Source organism: Littorina saxatilis, linkage group LG3, assembly GCF_037325665.1.
Source record: "Littorina saxatilis isolate snail1 linkage group LG3, US_GU_Lsax_2.0, whole genome shotgun sequence".
Lineage (NCBI taxonomy): Eukaryota > Metazoa > Mollusca > Gastropoda > Littorinimorpha > Littorinidae > Littorina > Littorina saxatilis.
Genome location: NC_090247.1, coordinates 28,057,355 through 28,077,944, shown reverse-complemented (window position 1 = coordinate 28,077,944; position 20,590 = coordinate 28,057,355). Strand labels below are relative to the sequence as shown.

The 20,590-nt window shown below is 43.2% G+C and overlaps 1 protein-coding gene across 5 annotated transcripts in view; it reads left to right on the top strand.

The window, feature by feature from the left end:
* The window catches only part of LOC138962054 (adenylate kinase 9-like), a 74,561-nt gene extending 55,628 nt beyond the window's left edge, over window positions 1–18,933 (top strand). For all 5 annotated transcript variants that reach the window (XM_070333757.1, XM_070333755.1, XM_070333756.1 and 2 more), the window contains 17 exons: window positions 2,476–2,672; window positions 3,087–3,231; window positions 4,445–4,584; window positions 4,745–4,964; window positions 7,388–7,456; window positions 7,973–8,089; window positions 8,949–9,065; window positions 9,574–9,792; window positions 11,172–11,385; window positions 11,735–11,936; window positions 12,222–12,368; window positions 13,600–13,817; window positions 14,328–14,483; window positions 14,710–14,911; window positions 15,388–15,486; window positions 15,899–16,116; window positions 17,725–18,933. In XM_070333757.1, the coding sequence (XP_070189858.1) occupies window positions 2,476–2,672; window positions 3,087–3,231; window positions 4,445–4,584; window positions 4,745–4,964; window positions 7,388–7,456; window positions 7,973–8,089; window positions 8,949–9,065; window positions 9,574–9,792; window positions 11,172–11,385; window positions 11,735–11,936; window positions 12,222–12,368; window positions 13,600–13,817; window positions 14,328–14,483; window positions 14,710–14,911; window positions 15,388–15,486; window positions 15,899–16,116; window positions 17,725–17,936 (2,892 nt within the window). In that variant the 3' untranslated portion in view covers window positions 17,937–18,933. The remainder of the gene's footprint in view (window positions 1–2,475; window positions 2,673–3,086; window positions 3,232–4,444; window positions 4,585–4,744; window positions 4,965–7,387; window positions 7,457–7,972; window positions 8,090–8,948; window positions 9,066–9,573; window positions 9,793–11,171; window positions 11,386–11,734; window positions 11,937–12,221; window positions 12,369–13,599; window positions 13,818–14,327; window positions 14,484–14,709; window positions 14,912–15,387; window positions 15,487–15,898; window positions 16,117–17,724) is intronic.
* Window positions 18,934–20,590: the final 1,657 nt, after the last annotated feature.

The following is a 20,590-nucleotide window of genomic DNA, read 5'->3' as shown; positions in this document are numbered from 1 at the left end:
CAGTTTCACTGCCTCCTTCTTCCTCCTCTTAGGCGCCTGTTGCGTTCCCAAGCAAGACGAAGGGTGCTCAGACAGGTAAGGGGAAGCAGCACCACCAGGGGGGGTGGTCGCAAGCCTGCGCCTGCCCGCCAGCAGAATTTTCAGTGAGTCCCGGCCCTACGTTGACGCCCCCTCAAGTTGCCCCTCTTTCGTCCGTCGGTTCCCTTTTTCGGGCCCGCGGCATGTGGGGCAGACTGGTCTCCAACCAGTTTTTCTTGAGGGTGGTGTGGTCGGGGTTTTCTCTACCGCTGTCGTCACAACCTCCATTGTCCGCTCTACCCTGGACGTTCCCCCCTCCTCGAGACCCTGCCAGATGGCAGGCTCTTCAGGACGAGGTGAACTCGTTGGTCGAGAAGAAGGCGGTCTACCCCCTTTCTCAGCCTTCTCCGGGGTTCTGCTCCCGCCTGTTCACCGTCCCCAAAAAGGACGGCCGGTTCAGGCCGGTGTTGGACCTCTCCACCTTGAACTTGTACCTTCACAGGTGCAAGTTCAAGATGGAAACCCCTTCGTCGGTCCGGTTGGCCATCCGGCCAAACGATTGGGCCATGTCTGGGACCTCCAGGATGCTTACTTCCACATCCTGGTGGCCCCGGGGTACCGACATCTGCTCCGGTTCGTTTGGGAGGGCACAGTGTTTGAGTTTCGGGCCCTCCCATTCGGCCTGTCCTTGGCCCCTCTGATTTTCAACGGGGACAACACCACATGCTTAGCTTACCTTCGCCACCAGGGGGGCACCAATTCTCGGTCCCTCTCCCTGTTGGCGGAGGAGATTCTGCTCTGGTGCCAGACCAATCAGGTCCGGATGTCAGTCCAGTTCGTTCCGGGGAAACTGAACGCCCTGGCCGACATTCTCAGTCGGGGCGATCAGGTTCTCTCCACAGAATGGACCATCGCTCACAACGTTCCACAGCGTCTGTGGGCAAGGTGGGACCGTCCTCTGATCGATCGGTTCGCAACTCGATTCAGCGCTCGGCTTCCCAGGTACGTCAGCCCCTTTCGAGACATGAATGCGTTCCACTTGGACGCATTCACTCTCTTGTGGAGGCTCCTCGATGCTTACGCCTATCCCCCGACATCTCTGATTCCGAGGGTGCTGGCAAAATATCTGCAGGAACGACCAAGACTGATTTTGGTCGCGCCTTACTGGCCAACAGCTCCGTGGTTTCCAGATCTTCGCGGTCTCACCCACGTAGACCCTCTACCTCTGGATCTGGACGGGGGAGGTCTGCTCCAGCCTCGATCATGCCTCCCTCATCCACGTCCAGAGAGTCTGTGCTTGACCGCATGGCTCTTGTGCGCTCCAAACTGCTTGCACTAGGATTGCACAAGAGTTCAGTAGAGTTTTCCTTGAACGCTAAGAGGCGATCAACTAATCAGCTCTACGACTTACGCTGGAGAGCTTGGGCCACCTTCGCCTTGTCCAAGGGGATAAAGCCGCTTTATCCCTCAACACAGGACTTGGCCAACTTCCTGGTGGAAGTGTATCAAAAGAAGAGTCTTTCTTCTAAGACTCTTCTTGGATACAGATCTGCCATCGCTTCCACGATTGCGGCCGCTACTGGTCGCAGACCTGAACACTTGATCAGGTCCTCCCTCATCGCTAATGTCCTTTCGGGTATTAGCAATGCAGCGGTGTCTAAACCTCGGGTTTCATTTCCCAAGGGGGATGTCTTTCTGGTCCTCAAACTCCTGCGTAGCAATGAGTTTGAACCCCTGGCAGGCATCAGTATAAAGTTGCTGATTTTTAAGACTAATTGTTCCTCATCGCTTTAGCCACTTGCCGTAGACTCAGTGGTATTCAAGCTTTGAGTGGCCTGGACTTTGACATTGAGTTCACCACACAGCAGTGGTTGCCAGCATGGTCACGTCAGTCTAAGGTATGTTTCTTGGGTATATTTTCTTTTACGGTAGTACTGTTCGAAAATTGCCTGGGTATCTTAATCCTTGGATTTAAGTGATTTTGATTAAGGAGTTTAATACTCTACATATCACCCTCACACCACTCTGGTATTCTGTGCAAGAATAGTACTGTCGAGGTAAGTGTTATATTGACTGTAAGGCTTCTTTTTAAGCCTACTGTCTATATGATACTTACCGAGACAGTACTATTAGAGTTTCCCTCCCGCCTCCCCTCTTGATATGTTATGGGCTTTTTGAGGGTCTGCAGCTCATAAAGAAAGAGGACGCGCCACCTACATCCTGTAAGGGGGAAGCACTCGGACAGTGCTTGGGATCCACGGTGGCGCATGGTTATGGGAGATAATTGTACCCACTCAGCGTTTTGTCCAATTTTTTCGGCCTATAATAGATAATGTGCAAGAATAGTACTGTCTCGGTAAGTATCATATAGACAGTAGGCTTAAAAAGAAGCCTTACAAACGTATTAAGAACACTCACTCATATTGGCTTCATCCCATACTAATGATATTTTTACAGCCTCCACCTCTGCGTCTGCTCATTCTTGGAGCTCGCGGTTCCGGAAAAACTCTGCATGGGCGCCATCTGGCAGAGAAACTCGGCCTGTTCCACATCGCCTTCAAAGAGCGGCTGCAGGAACTCATCATTGCCAAGACAAAAAAAAAGATCGGCCCTGAGTTTGAGGAGGACAACGAAGAACAGGAGGAAGAGGAACCGTATGCATCATTTGTTTTTAAAGTTATTTTCATTTCTTTAGGTTTGGTTCTTTTTGCTAGTTGTTTGTGATAAGTGATTGATTCCTTCTTTTCCTTCCAAACAATGAATACATGAGTCAATCAAAAATATTTTGCCCTCTGGTCATTTTTTCCCCAGTGCCATGTCATCTAATAAGTACAAACATCTGGAAGAATTATGACTTTGGTAACAGTTTTTTCATGAGCACATTATGCTAGAGGCTGCTGCTGCCACTTTAAAAATTTTTTTTTATTTTGTTATCTATTAACGGCCACAGAACTTGGTACATATAAAGACATCAACCAGGAGAATCATTCATTTTCTTTAGTGCCTCTGAATTAAACTTGCAGAGAAACCAAAACTCATGTATGTTTGTTTTCTCTCCTTGGGAACAGAGAGTCAGAGGATGAGGACGGAGAGAAGAAGACGGAGGACGGAGAGGAAAAGCCGGAGAGCGCGGAGTCCAAGGAGGGCGAGGCCGCCACATCGGCGGAGAATGCTGGTGATGCTCCGCCTCCTGCCACCGCTACCACTACTGAGGTGTGTGTGGGTTCCTGTCTGTGCGTGTGTGGTACAGTGGTATATGCCATTTAAAAGTATGGGAGGGGGATGATTCATTTTATTGACTCACATGCGAAGCAAAAGTGAGTCTATGTACTCACCCGAGTCGTCCGGCCGTCCGGAAAACTTTAACGTTGGATATTTCTTGGACACTATTCAGTCTATCAGTACCAAATTTGGCAAGATGGTGTATGATGACAAGGCCCCAAAAAACATACATAGCATCTTGACCTTGCTTCAAGGTCAAGGTCGTAGGGGCCATAAATGTTGTCTAAAAAACAGCTATTTTTCCCATTTTTCCCATTTTCTCTGAAGTTTTTGAGATTGAATACCTCACCTATATATGATATATAGGGCAAAGTAAGCCCCATCTTTTGATACCAGTTTGGTTTACCTTGCTTCAAGGTCAAGGTCACAGGAGCTCTTCAAAGTTGGATTGTATACATATTTTGAAGTGACCTTGACCCTGAACTATGGAAGATAACTGTTTCAAACTTAAAAATTATGTGGGGCACATGTTATGCTTTCATCATGAGACACATTTGGTCACATATGATCAAGGTCAAGGTCACTTTGACCCTTATGAAATGTGACCAAAATAAGGTAGTGAACCACTAAAAGTGACCATATCTCATGGTAGAAAGAGCCAATAAGCACCATTGTACTTCCTATGTCTTGAATTAACAGCTTTGTGTTGCATGACCTTGGATGACCTTGACCTTGGGTCAAGATCACATGTATTTTGGTAGGAAAAATGTGTAAAGCAGTTCTTAGTGTATGATGTCTTTGCTAGGTTTAGTTATTTGACCTCAAGGTCATGTAAAGGTCAAGGTCAAGCATGTGAGTCGTATGGGCTTTGCCCTTCTTGTTTACTTGGTAATTCTATAGGAAAAGAAAAGGAAAGAAAAAACAAGAGCACAAACATACACTCATGGACTAGAATGCAGACACATGCAAAGACAGCTGAGAAGCCCACACAGACAGACAGACATGCATGCATGCACACGCACGCACGCATGCACTAGCATGCACACACGCACGCACGCACACCGGCACACACACACACACACACACACACACACACACATATATATATATTCATAGACACACTCTGTATCATACCATAGAGATAATTAGTGCAAGGCAAAACAAACAGTGATTAAAGACAAATGTAACATGGTGTGATTTGCAGGGAGAAGCAGAGGCAGAGGAGGAAGTGGAGCTGACAGAAGACGAGGAAGCCATCAAAACCAGTCTGGAAAACAACGACACCCTCGCCTCGGAGATTCTCGACAACATCATTCCACAGTGGTGGAACAAAGAGCCGTTCAAGTGAGTTTTTTGTTTTCTACAAGCATCGACGAGCAAAAGGCGTTGAGACTTTGATTACTGAATGCACTTCAGACACTGAGTATCAAATGCATGCACGGAAATATACAGAGACTAGCACATTTGTAGAGATGGTAACTGACCTTTGAATGCATTTCCACAGATCCACGGGCTTTGTTCTGGAGGGTTTCCCCAGAACAGCAGACGAGGCTCGCTACCTGGCCGACTGTGGCCTCTTCCCAGACGCCGCCATCGTCATGACTGCCACCGACGGCGACGTGATTGGCCGTCTTCTGCCGCCCAAGCTTGACAAATGGAAGATGAAGCGCGACAAGCGTTTGGCCAAGAAAGCCAAGAAGAAGGAGAAGGCAAAGAAGAAGAGGGTAAGGAGTTGTGCTTGCTTTGCTGTTGTGAGGTGGTGTTGAATGTTTTGGTGACGGCGTTGACCAGAAAAACCAAGAAGGAGAAGGCAAAGAAGAAGAGGGTAGGTAGCAGTGCTTGCTTTGCTATTGTGAGGTAGTGTGTAAAGTTGTGGTGACAGCGTTGGCAAAGGCAGCGGACGTACCTGCTCTTTGTTCAGCTGTGAGAATTAGAATCTGTGATGGTTGTTGTAAAGTATGTTGAAATGCTGTTCTATCGATTGAAAGACTATAAAACTCTGGATAGAAATGCTTGCTTGATGTTTAGGATGTCTTTTACTTCTTCTATTCTACTTAATGTTTTGCTGGAATACATTTAATTATTCTGCGGAATTCATGATGTTGAGTGCAGCATTTTATGACAGCAGTATAAATTGTCTCAAGCCATGTACAGCAGTCCCTCTCGTGAACGGACACCCTTGGGCCATAGCAAACCTGTCCGTACATTGCAGGTGGCCGGTCACGGGAGGGGTGACCACACCACCCCCTCCCCCATACACTCACACAGGGACACACACACAACATGTTTGAGTCTATGCTAACCACTTCTTGTGGCTACTAAACGATAGCATCCAACTCCTAATATTTTGTTAAACGTTCTGCAAAAAATTATTTGTATGAATGGTGTTGAAAAGAAGAGATAAATAAATCCTCAAGGCAGTGAACGCTTTCACCATGCACTGACATCATACAAAAGCAGCCACACAAACACAGCACAGAGGCAGGTGTGCAGATGCTTTGTGAGAATAAGCGTTAAAAACCAGTTTGAATAAAAACCAGGAGATAGAGCCGCATGTCATAATCATTCTTCTTGTCTGGCTTTATTGACTGCATGCCGATCTTGTGGCCGTGACTTTTCACTCTTCAGTCGGAAATACACTGTACACAACACCGCTCTCACTCTCCCTCATTGACTACCATAAGCCCTGACAACTGATCCTTGGAAATTGTTTGGAAGAGTACACCTCTCTATTTCTCTCCAATGCTCTTCCTGCTGACATGCAGTGACACCGGACACCCCACTGAGTTTAGCCAGCTACCACCCCACCCCCCCCCCCTCTCTCTCCCTCCCCCCCAGCCATGTACTGTTTGGTGCTGTGGCCAGAGAGGTGTCACCGGCTAATTGAGGCCAGCTGCACTGTTCACTCAGAGCAAAACCAGTTGACTGTGTCTAACTTTTGACAAAGCAACACAACTGAAGGGTTCACAGATTAGGTAACCGACTCACTGGTCAAGGCTGCGGGGAAACAAGAGTATCTTGTCAATGAAAGAGGTTACACACAGACACACGATGCTGAGAACGGTGGCCAATTTTTCACTCTCTTTTTCGGAGGGCCTTCATCGACTGGCACCCCCCGCGGGTTAGGGGGAAGAATTTACCTGATGCTCCCCAGCATGTCGTAAGAGGCGACTAACGGATTCTGTTTCTCCTTTTACCCTTGTTAAGTGTTTCTTGTATAGAATATAGTCAATTTTTGTAAAGATTTTAGTCAAGCAGTATGTAAGAAATGTTAAGTCCTTTGTACTGGAAACTTGCATTCTCCCAGTAAGATAATATATTGTACTACGTTGCAAACCCCTGGAGCAAATTTTTGATAAGTGCTTTTGTGAACAAGAAACAATTGACAAGTGGCTCTATCCCATCTCCCCCCTTTCCCCGTCGCGATATAACCTTCGTGGTTGAAAACGACGTTAAACACCAAATAAAGGAAGAAAGAAATCGACTGTGGCTTCTGTTGCTTACGTCCAACAGACAAGAATAAAGAGCATTGTGCAGTTTCATTATGTGCATCTTCACATTTGAAAGCAAGAAAGTGCATGTACTCCACTCCTGACCCAAACTAACCCCCTCCTGATGGGTACACGAGCACCCAAGTTAACAGAGACTGTCATCACACCTTTGCAGCTGTGACCTTTGTACCAAGAGCCGGACTGCTCTGTTATTGATTTTGGTGTGGTGAAAATGTGACGATGGTATGTCCGTACTTTGCAGGTATGACCTGCTGTTGGGACCGAAAATTAGTGTCCGTGTCCACGTTTTGCGGGTGGCCGTTTAAGGGGGGGGGGGGGGGGGGGGGGGGGGGGGAAATATAGAAGGAAAACACTCTGTGCCGAGCAAATGTGTCCGTACATGTCAGGTGGACGCTCATGCCGGGGGCCGTACATTGCAGGGACTGCTGTATCAAAAATGAGTTTGAATGTTAGGCATACAGTTGCCCCCCTCCCCCCCCCCCCCCATCCAAATCTGAAAAAGCTAAGTCTTAAAAAGGGAGAGATCTTAAAGAGGGGTGGGGGTGTAAAAAGGGCGATTCCAATTAATGTATTTATGTAGCATGAAAGCATTATGAGGTGTAAGACTATACAATATTTTTGTTGTAACATCACAGGATGCCGCCATGCAGAAGAGGAGAGAAGAACTGATCAAGGAGCGAGATCTTGCCAGGGCAGAGCGAGCAGTAAGTCTCAATTTGTATTTTGTGTGAGTGTGGTATCTGGGTCGACCAGTGTGTGTGTGTGTCTGTCTGTCTGTCTGTCTCTCCTTCTGTCACTCTGTCTGTCTTGCTGTCTCAGTCTAGCTGTCTGTCTCTTCATGGTTGTGTATGTCTGTGTCTTGTCTGTCCGTCCCTATATGTCTGTTTGAACATACGTGTAGTAACAGAGAGAGACTGGATAAAAACGCAGGAGTTCCAATGGCCGAACACATTTTGGTACACTTTGAGTAAGACATTACTGCTGGCAGTAAAGTTGTGCTCTGTTGTGTTTGACGACAGACATGTGTTTCATGTAAGTCTAGATGGCAGTAACCCAATTTAGCCCTGTCTGAGGCTCACGGTCCCACTGAGTGAATCTCCACAGTTGCTCTTCTTTCAGTAAGTGAGGTCATTTCCATGGAGTTAATTCGGGACTTTGCCATCTGGATTAACAATGAGTGACTGATGATGTCTGGTTTTTGTGTGTGTTTTTCTATCCAGGCAGAAAAATTGGCAATGAAAGGAGATGATTCGGAGGAAGAGGAAGAAGAAGAAGCAGAAGAGGAGGAGGAGGAAGAGGAGGATGACATTGAGGCTACCCTCGCTGAGGAGTTTGAGGTAAGAATTTATCTGTAAATTATTAAATTACATATTCTTACCCCAATTCTCATAAATGCATTGACTTCAATCTCACATGCTAGATGTCAAAAAGCTACTCAAATTACCTGCCCTTGCAAGGGTGGTAACCAAGCTAAAAACAGACGCCATAGCCGTTGCTATGCCTTGTCCCACCTGGTTACCCATAACCCACCGCGCACCACGTGAGCGCCGGCATCCGGAATAATCATTCTTGACTTTCGACGACACACGTGTGAATATGTGCGCGATATAAATTGCATAAAATAAATGTTAAAAAAATAAATAAAAAAATAAAAATCCCTGCGCTTAGAACTGTACCCACAGAATACGCGCGATATAAGCCTCATATTGATTGATTGATTGATTGAGATTGAAGTCAATGCATTTATGAGAATTGGGTAAGTATATTAATCAAATGAAAATTTACTATTGAAATTTTCCATTCATTGATACTGTTCATGCAAGGTGTTTTTGTCTAAAGGACACCTTTAATCATGGGACACCCGTTTATGAGGATATACATTGGAACAGCTAAAGAGGGAATGAAAAATAGCCTCTTGATTGACGTATGTGTTCATGTCAAATCGTTATTGTTGAAGTTTTGGATGAGAAAGGAAAAATTGATTTAAAAAGAGAAATGTGCAGGTTATGCAAGTTACAAGTGAAGGATTGTATGGTTTCTATTTGTCAATAGGTTTGAATTGTTATCATGTGTGCAGGAAAATAGGTTCAGGCTGGTTTTAGTGTTTTACAGTTGATACGCTTGTTGCCTCCAAATTGCAATTTCTTTTCCTTCATACTGATTATGTAATATTGTTGTGTGTGTGCCTGTACCTAGGAGGAGGAAGAGGAAGAAGAGGAGGAAGAGGAACTGGAGGAAGACGCCACTGAAAGGATGCGTAACGACCTGAACGAGGTGTACGACGACGATACCAACGGTCTGGAGTCTGTGCAGGTTGGTTATTCTAATGTTTGTGAGCGCGTGTGTGTATGTGGGGGGTGGGGGTGCGTGTTCATGCGTACGTGCATGCGTGTGCTGATTACTTGGATGAAATGAGGGAGGACGATAATACTTCTACAAAAATGAATATAAAAAGTCATCAAATGTAATGAAAGGAGTAGAAAACAATGACTAAATGATCCAACAAACCAATGGAATGAAACAGAAAATGGATGTATAAAAGAGTTTTAGAGGGGCACCATAGACATATGTGTGTTAGTATGTATGTGTGTGTGTGTGTGTGTGTGTGTGTGTGTTAGTGTGAGTGTGTGTGTGTGTGTGTGTGTGTGATCACTATCAGATGTTGGCAGTCACATCTCAATCAGGTAGAATTTGGCTTCAGTTCCTGATACATACAGAGGCTAATATCATTACAGAAGGGAAACCTCTAGCGACAGAAATCCCCATGACAATATAAAACGCCAGGTAATATGACACCACAGCTGTACTTTCTCTCAAACAGGAAACACTTGACGAAATCCTCATCCCCAAGCTGGAAATCGACGCTGGTCGCAAGCCGCACATTGTGCGCTACATCCTCAACAAGCGTCTCAGGCCGTACGTGGAGTTTAGGCACAGCGTCTTCGAGCGTGTGTACACCGTCCCCGAGAGGCTGGCGCACAGGATGATCCAGGTGGGATACAAGCAGCCCAGTCGCTTCGGACGATGGTGTCCTGTTAAGGTGGGTGTATACTTTTGTTTTCTGACCTTTTTTTAAATTAATGAGACTTGAAATCAAGGCTTAAAAAAAAAAAAATTTTAGTATTTATTCATTTCACTTTTACATGAAAGAGGATTATACAGTACAGTGGGGAACAAACTTGAAGAGCACATTAATTCTTGCAGTGTTGAGAAGCATGCACAAAAGGATAAGGATAACATTTTATATAGTCCTGTGAGGTTACCCTCATGGACATTTTGGGCTGCACATCAGAACTTTTGGACTCATGGATCATAATTTTAGATCAAAAGTGTTGTTGAAAGGTGTTGTGCAGTATTTCTTTTTGAAATCCCCAACTCCGTTTCTGCCTCAGTAGCCAGAGTTGCTCCACAGTTGTTTTCGCCAAGTTGAGTCTGTCGCAGTTTCTTCAGTTCTGTTTCTCATCTTGTTGGTCCTTTCCTATGATAGCTAAATTTAAAGCCTAGTCAGTCTAGCTTCTTTCCATGGAGAAAGACTATTCCTGCCGTGTGAGTTTTTGAGTCACTTGAGAAAAAGTGACTCTATGTAATCGGTCAGTGTTAGTCTGTCCGGCCGGCCGTCCGGCCGGCCGTCCGGCCGGCCGTCCGTAGACACCACCTTAACGTTGGACTTTTCTCGGAAACTATCAAAGCGATCCGGCTCATATTTTGTTTAGTCGTGACCTCCAATGACCTCTACACTTTAACGATGGTTTCGTTGACCTTTGACCTTTTTCAAGGTCACAGGTCAGCGTCAAAGGAAAAATTAGACATTTTATATCTTTGACAAAGTTCATCGGATGTGATTGAAACTTTGTAGGATTATTCTTTACATCAAAGTATTTACATCTGTAGCCTTTTACGAACGTTATCAGAAAAACAAGGGAGATAACTAGCCTTTTCTGTTCGGCAACACACAACTTAACGTTGGGCTTTTCTCGGAAACTATAAAAGTGACCGGGCTCAAATTTTATGTGAACGTGACTCCCAGTGACCTCTACACTTTGACGTCTGCTTTGGTGACCTTTGACCTTTTTCAAGGTCACAGGTATGTCTTGAAGGAAAAAAATTGAAATATCATATCTCTGAAACTATTCATCGGATTTGATTCAAACTTTATAGGATTATTCTTTACATCAAATTATTTACATCTGTATTGTGTTGTGAATAGCAATTTCTTCCTGTCCATCTGATGCCTCATATAATATTCAGAACTGCGAAAGTGACTCGATCGAGCGTTTGCTCTTCTTGTTAAATCTGTTTCTGTCCTTCAGTATAGGTAAATTTGTGCGTGCAATAACTAGTCCTGATGTGTTCTGTCAAAAGTATGAAGTTTGAGGTGTTATGCGTCCATTTTGACTTTATTCTCTGATCCTCTTACAGCTTCACGAAGGTGACTGCATCCAGCCAATGAGCGGCGCAGGGTACCAGATTTTCCCCTGCATCTACCGCATGCACATCTATTACCTGAGCAACGCGAAGGCTAAGGACACCTTCCTTAACGACCCCATGACCTACCTGAAGCAACCCAGTCCCAAGCCTGTTGTACCTGTCAGGCTGGCAGTTATTGGTCCTCCCAAGTCAGGCAAAACTACGTGTAAGTGTGTTTGAAGTTGGAGTGGCAGTATGTGCGTGCGTGTGCGTGTCCAGAAACTCGCTCAGAAGACACAAGCGAGGAACATTTTTCTGAATTTTGGAACGTTAGCAATCTATTTTTGGATTTCTGTTTCTCATGAAAGTTTGTTTATTGTTTGAGTGAATTTTCTTTCTTTCTGATGCTGATTAAGAATGCAGCTTGAACATGCATAGCTCCAGTTCTGTAATGTCAATCAAGATTAATTTTCTCTCTTCACTGAGGTTGAACCGTACAGTTTTCAGATTTTAGTCTGACATTTTATTAAACAGAAAGATTGAGATATCATTCTGAGCTATGTTTGCTTTTTCAGTGGCCAAACGTTTTGAAGAAGAGTACGGCGTGGTGAGACTGTCGGTGGGCGAGGCGATGCGAACGGTGCTGCAGACACAGCCTCACACGGAGCTGGCTCGCTCCATGAACCGTGCTCTGCTGAGGGGCATGGTGGTGCCGGAGGAACTACAGGTTCAGGCCCTGGAGACCGTCATGCTTGACATGAAATGCCAGACCAGAGGGTGAGTGGGGATTTTTTTTGCTCAATTACCCTGTCTACTTACTCTGTCGTATGCATTTAGAGCACTTCCTTCCCTTTGTTTTGCTGCAGAGTTTCGTGCTTGTTATTGTATGTCACATTATTGAAGAAAAAAAGGAGCAAGTTGCATAGCGCATAGATTCCTAATTTCAGCAGCTGCTGTTGTTCTTATTTTTGTTGATTCTGTTATTATTGTTGTTGATGATGATGACTTTAAATTGTCCCATTTTACCTTTGTTTAAGCCAAAGATTGTTTGGATATTTACAGGTATGTGTTGGATGGATTCCCCATAACGAGGAAGCAGGTAGACTTGATGCACCAAAGAGGAATCATTCCTGTGCGCATCATCAACCTTGACCTTGACAGCAAGGACGTCCTGGTCAGAGGGGTCAAGGACAGACTGGCACCAACCAGGTACAGACAGTTGTAAATCTGGTATCACAGAGCAAGCCATGTAGTATTGTGTTTATAGTACAGACATTGTATAGTACGTCTGTGTCGTCTGCAGTATGCATGACTGCCTAAACCGTGGGATAAAAACAGACGTACATTTAAACGTCCACTCGTGCCTAAGACGATGAATAACAAAATGAGGTTTATTCTAAAAAGTGAGGGAAGGATTTGCCATTAGAACAAAAGAAAAAGAAAGAAACAAAATAGAACAGCAACGTATTCTTCAGCATGGCGTTGTGCGGCTGTGTCAGGTTATGAGGAGTGTCACTTGCAGCTGATCCCCCCATGACCTTATTTACATGATACACACACATTGGGGAGATATTGTATTGTTGAGACATGGGTGGCCTCTCTTATATTTGTAGGATAAAAATCAATAAAGAAAGGGACCGCAGAAAGTGTCCTTTACTGGGAGCGTCCACTCATCCAAGGGGCCTAACACTATACAGTTACCATTGTAGTGTGACAGCGTGGAACAGTAGTTAATTTTTCTTTCAAAGTAGCTGCTCTGCAGAGTTGTCTGCCGGCCCTGAGCTGTTCATACTTCAATAGCTGCTGATCAGACACCTGTGAGTTGTAGAGACCTGTTTGTAGTGGGTCAGACTGCTGTTGTCTCCTGGTATTCTCATGCAAACCTTTGTGTTCAGCAATTTCATAAGGCTATTAATTTAACCCAAACTCATTCCTGTTTGACTGGTTTTGCCTCCTGACACTTTCTACCCCACCTATGTTGACAAAGTTTGTTTTTTTTTTGCCGAGACCAGCTGTGCTGCGGCAGGTCACTCAGAATTGTAGTAACTGTGTAGTAACTGTGTATCAACAAGCTAGAATGCAGGCGTTAGATCGACGTTCCAGGAAGCGACTGAAGCTAACAGTCTGAACGGATATATCCGTACCTGGTCAGATAGAGCCATATGAGTGGGTACGGATATATCCGTACCTGGGAGACAATGAGTTAATAAGGTGGTTTGAGCATTTCATACACTTGGTTACAGTAGGTACACTTCTCAGAGTGATAGACCTGATTGTAAATAGTTTTAACCATGGAGCTTTCCATGTGAACTGAGAAAGGAAACAAACTTGCATCGGTCTCGGATAGCATTAACTGCTGAAGAGACGATTTAAACAATAATAACCAACATTTCTCAGAACAAACTCACTCACACACAACCACTCCTTCTGTCTCCACCAGGACGTTACCGCTGCACGACAGCGCACAGATCCTGCAGATAAGGCTGGCGTCCTTCAAGAAGAACCTGCCGCCCATCCTGGAGTGGTACAACTCGGAGCACATGAACGTCGTTGATGTGAACGCCAGTGAGAGCAAGTGGTGGGTGTGGGACAACGTCATGGATGCAACGCGTGCCGCCATCACCCAGATACAGACCTACCTGCAGCGCATCGAGCAAGGTACTTTTAGTTTAAAGCATGTTGGATGCAATTAAGTTGCCTCAGGCCTGTTCCGCTGTACAAGCAAAATACAGATGCAATAAAGACTGCATTGATTGTTTTAGAACTTTGTTTGAGTGCGCGGTTTTTTTTTTATTTGGTTGAGTCTCTGAACTGGATGAGGTTGGGTGTTGATATTAGGATGGCAAGGTATTTTAGGAACCTGCTTCAGCCAAACTGAAAGAGAGCAACATTCTGTTAAAGTTGGTTTAGATTGCCATTATTCAGAATTTCTTTGCACAAAAGAATCTTATCTATTCACATATTGCGCAGTGAAGAGGAGATTTGTATAATGGTCTCTGATGTTTACGAAAATGCCACTGCATAGTTTCTTCTTGCATATACCTTGTTTTGACACCCTGTTTATTTACTTTAGGACTTTCTGAACGAATTTTTATGCAACATTACAGAGGAATGAATCTGTTTTCTGCAAGACAAATGTTGCATCACATACCTCTCTTTCATTTACAGGCAAAGCAGCATCTGTGGCAGACATGTGCATAACCCCCACAGAGTTCAAAGGTCGCATTGGGGACTTCGGAGAGTACTGCCCCGTCAAGCTGTCTCGAGCGGAGCTGGTTGACTGTTCCACCACACGGGAGCTCAAGTATGCTGCAGAATTCAGAGGTGAGCATTTTGTTGCTGTTGCCTTTGAGCAATGTTTTTAGTTTAATAGAAAAGGACAATAGAAAGGAATTAAGACAAGGCAGGAAGGACATGAATATGTTTGAGAAAAAATTCCTACTGTGTTGTGCTTCGAAAGAATAGAGATGGTGACTTACGTTCAGGTTTGGCAGAATAAATTAGTGAGTTAGCTGTATGAGTTTATTCCCCATCATGTTCCATTCCACAGGGCACTACTACAAGATGGCAGGACAGAAGGAGCTGGCCCAGTTTCTGGCAGAGCCAGAGAGGTATGTTCCACCCCTTGCACCAGAGAAGTTGCCACCTCTGGAGCTGTTGCCACGACGACGCTACAAGGAGGAGGTGAAAGAGATGAAGGAGGTGCAGTTACAAGGATACTGTCCTGTTACCTTCCTGGATGGAAAACGCAGGTGAGTTTGACAGTGTGTTAGTGTGTGTTAGTGTGTGTGTGTGTGTGTGTGTGTGTGTGTGTGTGTGTGTGAGAGAAGAAAGAGAGACAGAGAGAGACTTTGTGTTTGTGTTAGAGAGAGAGACACAGAGACACAGAGAGAGACACAGAGAGAGACAGAGAGAGACTTTGTGTTTGTGTGAGAGAGAGAGACAGAGAGAGAGAGAGACACAGAGAGAGACACAGAGAGAGAGAGAGAGAGAGAGAGATGTGCGCAGGAGTTGGCTGTAATTGACCACAACATTAGTTGCCTGATAGGTTTTGTCACATTCTTTAACAAAACATCATTGTGTGTGTGTGTGTGTGTGTGTGTGTGTGTGTGTGTGTGTGTGTGTGTGTGTGTGTGTGTGTGTGTGTGTGTGTGTGTGTGTGTGTGTGTGTGTGTGTGTGTGTGTGCGTGCACACAGATAATGCAGAATATGTAAATGTTGGTTTCAGATACGAGGCGATTGTGCCGGGCGACCCGGAGATGATCGTGGAATACCGCGAAAAGTATTACTACATGGAGTCAGAAGAAAAACTGCTCAAGTTTATGAGGTGAGATCAGTGATGCCAGAAATATCAATATTTTAAATAAAATAATTTCTGCTTCCCCCACCTCCCTCTCACATACATATTGCCCCTAAAACTACACATAGAACAGTATGAAAAACACCCAACATTCCTCTCCTCTTTCTTGAAAAAAAGAAGAAAAAACAACAAGAACAATGTACCGTAAACTGTTCGAAGTGGACCATGGTATGACTTTTGTAATTAAATTGCAGTGACATTCCCATATTCTTTCTTCAGTTGAAAACAACACAAAGTGTTTCTTATTGAGACTGATGGACGTAAAGTTTTAACACCAGGAGAGATCCAGTCACACTCTCTCTCTCATACTGCCTCACTGTTATCAGTCCTTGCCTGCCGTTTTGGATACAAAACTGACAACGCAAATCTCTGTGTTCAGCTTGCCTGAGAAATACTGGAACCTGGAACTCCCACACAAGTTGCCGCCACGCAAAGAGCCATTGCCGGTGACCGGGTTGCCGATGCTGGGCTACATGGAGCAGGGAGTGGCAACGGCACTCATTGCCGCTCTCACTGCCACCGGCAACTTCAAGCCCAAGTACCCTTTTGTCTCGTCATCCAGATCTGCTCTGCTTTATGTGGCGTTCCACCTCAAGGGTAAGGGCAGTCCTTGATTGAGCCTGAAGCTTACCGAAAACTCAGTGCTAAAGCTCCGTGCAGCAAGCTTCATGAAGTGAGCTTTGGGAAGTCGACTTCGCCCAATTAAGGATAGACTTACTTTATATCCAGAACAATGAACAATTAGCCTCAGCTGTCGAAGAGGTATCCGAAGTTTACAATTTTGTGTCTGGTATTTTCTTCTGACTTCAAATGGTAAGATATCAGAAATGTTCCGGGTACTAGCACTAACTTTGCAGAAGACATGATAGTGACTGTTACTTTTATGATTACCTAATGATATGAAGGACATTTTGTGCAAAGACAAAAACAAAGTAAACATTCATGATAACAAAAGTTGATAAAAACAGACATTAAAGCAATTGGTGTTTCACTATTTTTATTTTGGTATGAGAGATGACCCCAGGTTAAGTACCATAGAAAACAAGACAACACTTCAATGTAGCATTTTTGAGTCACTTGAGAAAAAGTGACTCTATGTAATCGGTCAGTGTTAGTCTGTCCGTCCGGCCGTCCGGCCGGCCGGCCGTCCGTAGACACCACCTTAACGTTGGACTTTTCTCGGAAACTATCAAAGCGATCGGGCTCATATTTTGTTTAGTCGTGACCTCCAATGACCTCTACACTTTAACGATGGTTTCGTTGACCTTGGACCTTTTTCAAGGTCACAGGTCAGCGTCAAAGGAAAAATTAGACATTTTATATCTTTTCTCGGAAACTATCAAAGCGATCGGGCTCATATTTTGTTTAGTCGTGACCTCCAATGACCTCTACACTTTAACGATGGTTTCGTTGACCTTTGACCTTTTTCAAGGTCACAGGTCAGCGTCAAAGGAAAAATTAGACATTTTATATCTTTGACAAAGTTCATCGGATGTGATTGAAACTTTGTAGGATTATTCTTTACATCAAAGTATTTACATCTGTAGCCTTTTACGAACGTTATCAGAAAAACAAGGGAGATAACTAGCCTTTTCTGTTCGGCAACACACAACTTAACGTTGGGCTTTTCTCGGAAACTATAAAAGTGACCGGGCTCAAATTTTATGTGAACGTGACTCATTGTGTTGTGAATAGCAATTTCTTCCTGTCCATCTGATGCCTCATATAATATTCAGAACTGCGAAAGTGACTCGATCGAGCGTTTGCTCTTCTTGTTTTGAGAATTCTGTTAGGCACACAAAAAAATAGGTGTGGTTAAGGTAACATAGCCACACAAAAAAAGGGTAGGAAGGTAGGCAATCACTTTTTTTAAAACTTTTTTTTTTAATGTGTACAAATTAAACCTACTTGACAGGGAAATAAGTGTGCGACTTGAGAGCTTTCGCTTTCATTGCGTTTTCTTGGTTTTTGTGTGTGTTTTTTTGACAAATGTAATAAATAGTTATAGGGTCGGCCCCTAAAAATAGGGTAGGTCGGGTTACCGTAACCACACCTATTTTTTTTATTAGGCCTTATCATGCTGCATCTGAGGAAAATGTACAAACACAAAACAAATCAATTCTTACAGTGTATCTTTCTATTATTTCTGGTTTGTTTTGTTGCTGTAGCATATATAACCCATTCTGTCTCTGTTTTCCTTTGCAGCATTTAACCCCAAGAGCTCAGACTATGTGAGGAAGAAGTACAAGCAGAAACTCCAGAAGTTTGAAGAAACGTGCAACCTCATCCGATACCTTGGAAATAACATGACTGTCCGTTACAAAGACGCCAAGGAGCGGCCTTCCGATTTCGACTCCAAACTTGAAGTTTTCTTTGCTTTGAAAGGGATCGAGCCAACCCCCAACTGGATGTCTTGAATATTTTGTTAGAAAAATCTGTGATAATTCTTTTTTTTTTAATTTCATTGTGCTTTATTTGTGCTGGACATGCTGAACACCACAAACTGAATTTCACTAGTTCTGCCTGTTGGTAGAGGCAATGGGAAGAAAGTAAATAAAAAGGAATAGCTCAGAAAATAGAAACATTCATAATTCAGTCAGGGCTGTGGACTTTTCCAAACTGGACTGTTCGGCTTCATTGAAAGCTATCCAGTCGAATCTTCACGAGGTTGTTTATCGCAAAGTAAAATGACAGAGGCTACTTTTTTTTAAATGTAAATTTTTTTTTTTAAATCACAGTTTCAAATCATACCTCATCTGTCTTTGGTTTGCATAAGTATGTATGCATTTAAGCCCTGTGATCATTGTAATAGAAAAATGTCGGAAAATATCTCTAAGTTAAGGCATACCATAGAAGGCATGAACAAAACTCCAAATGTTCTCTGCAGACATCATAAAGCACCCTGGTTTTATACAGTGTACATATCATTTGTTGAGAATTTCCATGTTGATGTACAGTCAAACAAAGAATATACCATGTATGTGTCTCACTTTAGTACATGTTTTTAAAGCTGAAAACCATTGCAAAAGATTTTGTTAAAAATATAATAAAACCATAATTTAAAATTAATGTTTGAATGTTTGTGAGATTGCCAAAATCTTGTGGGCAAATTGTCATTGTTAACATTTTCTGCCCTTGTACATGTGCCAGTAAGCAATAAAGTTAGACTTTACTTTCAGCATTAAACTTGAAACCAACATTTTTATTTATGAATCTTTGTCAGTTTGAATAAAAAGGAAATGCTAGTAATAACAGCTTTATATTTATTTGGAGAGACTTTTTCACATGTTGAATGGTGAACTAATTTAATATCCAAAGCTTTATGAGTACTGTGATATGTGTATAGAAGAATTTTACATTCCAAAACCTTCTGTTGTTTTTTTGGTCAAATGTTTATTAAAGTTTTGGACTTTATCTGTTGTTGGTTTGTGTATTAGATTATTATTATTTGTGCAGGCACTAGTAGAAGTGATGCAGTGTTGTATTGCATGTGTATAGAAGTGTTTGATACTGATAGGTGTGTGTGTGTGTGTGTGTGTGTGTGTGTGTGTGTGTGTGTGTGTGTGTGTGTGTGTTTAAGAATTAGAATAAGTATATTCTGAGGAATTATGTAGTTTAGCCCTTGAAATCAAAGATTACTAGCCACCTGCTGATTAACACAGGTGATGTTGCAAACATTTTCTATTGAAATTTGTTTCAAAACAAGACTACTCCAACTAGCAGCAGTCACATGTCACTGTACATAAAAAGGGTAATAACTAATATATCCAGTATCCGTGAAAGGATCTACATATAAACTAACTAGCCCATTTACTGAGAGATACACAGATACTTGAGTTTAGATTTACGTATCCTACAAACTGAAAGATTGGCGCCATGGCATATTCCTTTCTTTGGTTATTTTTCCTCTCTTCTTCTCAGTCAAAATTTATTATGAACTTTTTGTTGTTGCTGATTTTCTTTTTTTCAAAACGTAGGCGTTCTGATTTCTTTTTACTTGAAAATTTACTTTTTAGTGGTATTCTCAAAAACGAATCAAAACAAAGTTAAAAAACAAAGGATTACTGTACTCACCGATACAAAGACGACACAAGACGATAATGAATTTTCGCTTCTGGAAGCTTCATCAGGAAAAACAAGAACACAAAAGACAACAAAAAGCAGACGCAACACGGAACGAACAAGGTTTGAAAGAAAATGGAGGGGAAACATGCAAAAAAGGGAAGGAACTCTTGGAGCGGAAATGAATGAAAGGGGGAGAGAAGTGGTTGGATGATGTCAAGGGCACAGGCATACAGACTAAAAGTAATACACACTCATAAAAAGGGGGGGGGGGAGAAAACAAAAAAAGAAAAGGGGGGAAAACACACACACACACATGTACACACACACACAAAACCAAACACATAAACACACACAGAAACAAATCAAAACAAAGATAATCAAACAAACAACAACAATGAGAACGAACGAAAGAGAAAACATGCTCAAACTGAGTGACAGGATAACAAAAGAAACAAAAGAAGAAGGGATAAAACCAATGCTACTTTAAAATGCATACCAAAGCTTAGGTTTGCTACCACAATCTGAATACAGCCATGATCTCAGCTTATAACATGAGGTACACGTTTCTCTCCCCTCCCCTGCCCCTTTGTTCGAGTGTGAATTTAAAGCAGACATCCTCCTATAATTATGGGCCCGCAGCGTAAAACCGCTGAACGAAAACCACGTTATATTTAATAATTGCCCGGGCACGGACAGTGTGCACACAGAGACGGACCAGCGAGCGATAACTCTGTACAGAAGAGATTTCACGGAAGATTACTCCAAGGTCTTCAACTCGGGTAATCTGTTTACCAGACTTTATCCCAAATGCCAATGAACGTCCTCGCAATCAAAACACCAAGGAAGAATTGTGCATGAAAATACATTTTTTAGTGTTTGTTTATAATGATCTGGGTTTTCTATTTATTTGAATTAAATTTACCATCAAGATTAGTTAATTTTAATTATTCTGTAAAAGTGTGGGGAAAAGATACTCTTCCGGTCTCGTGAGGTTTTTGTTTTGCTT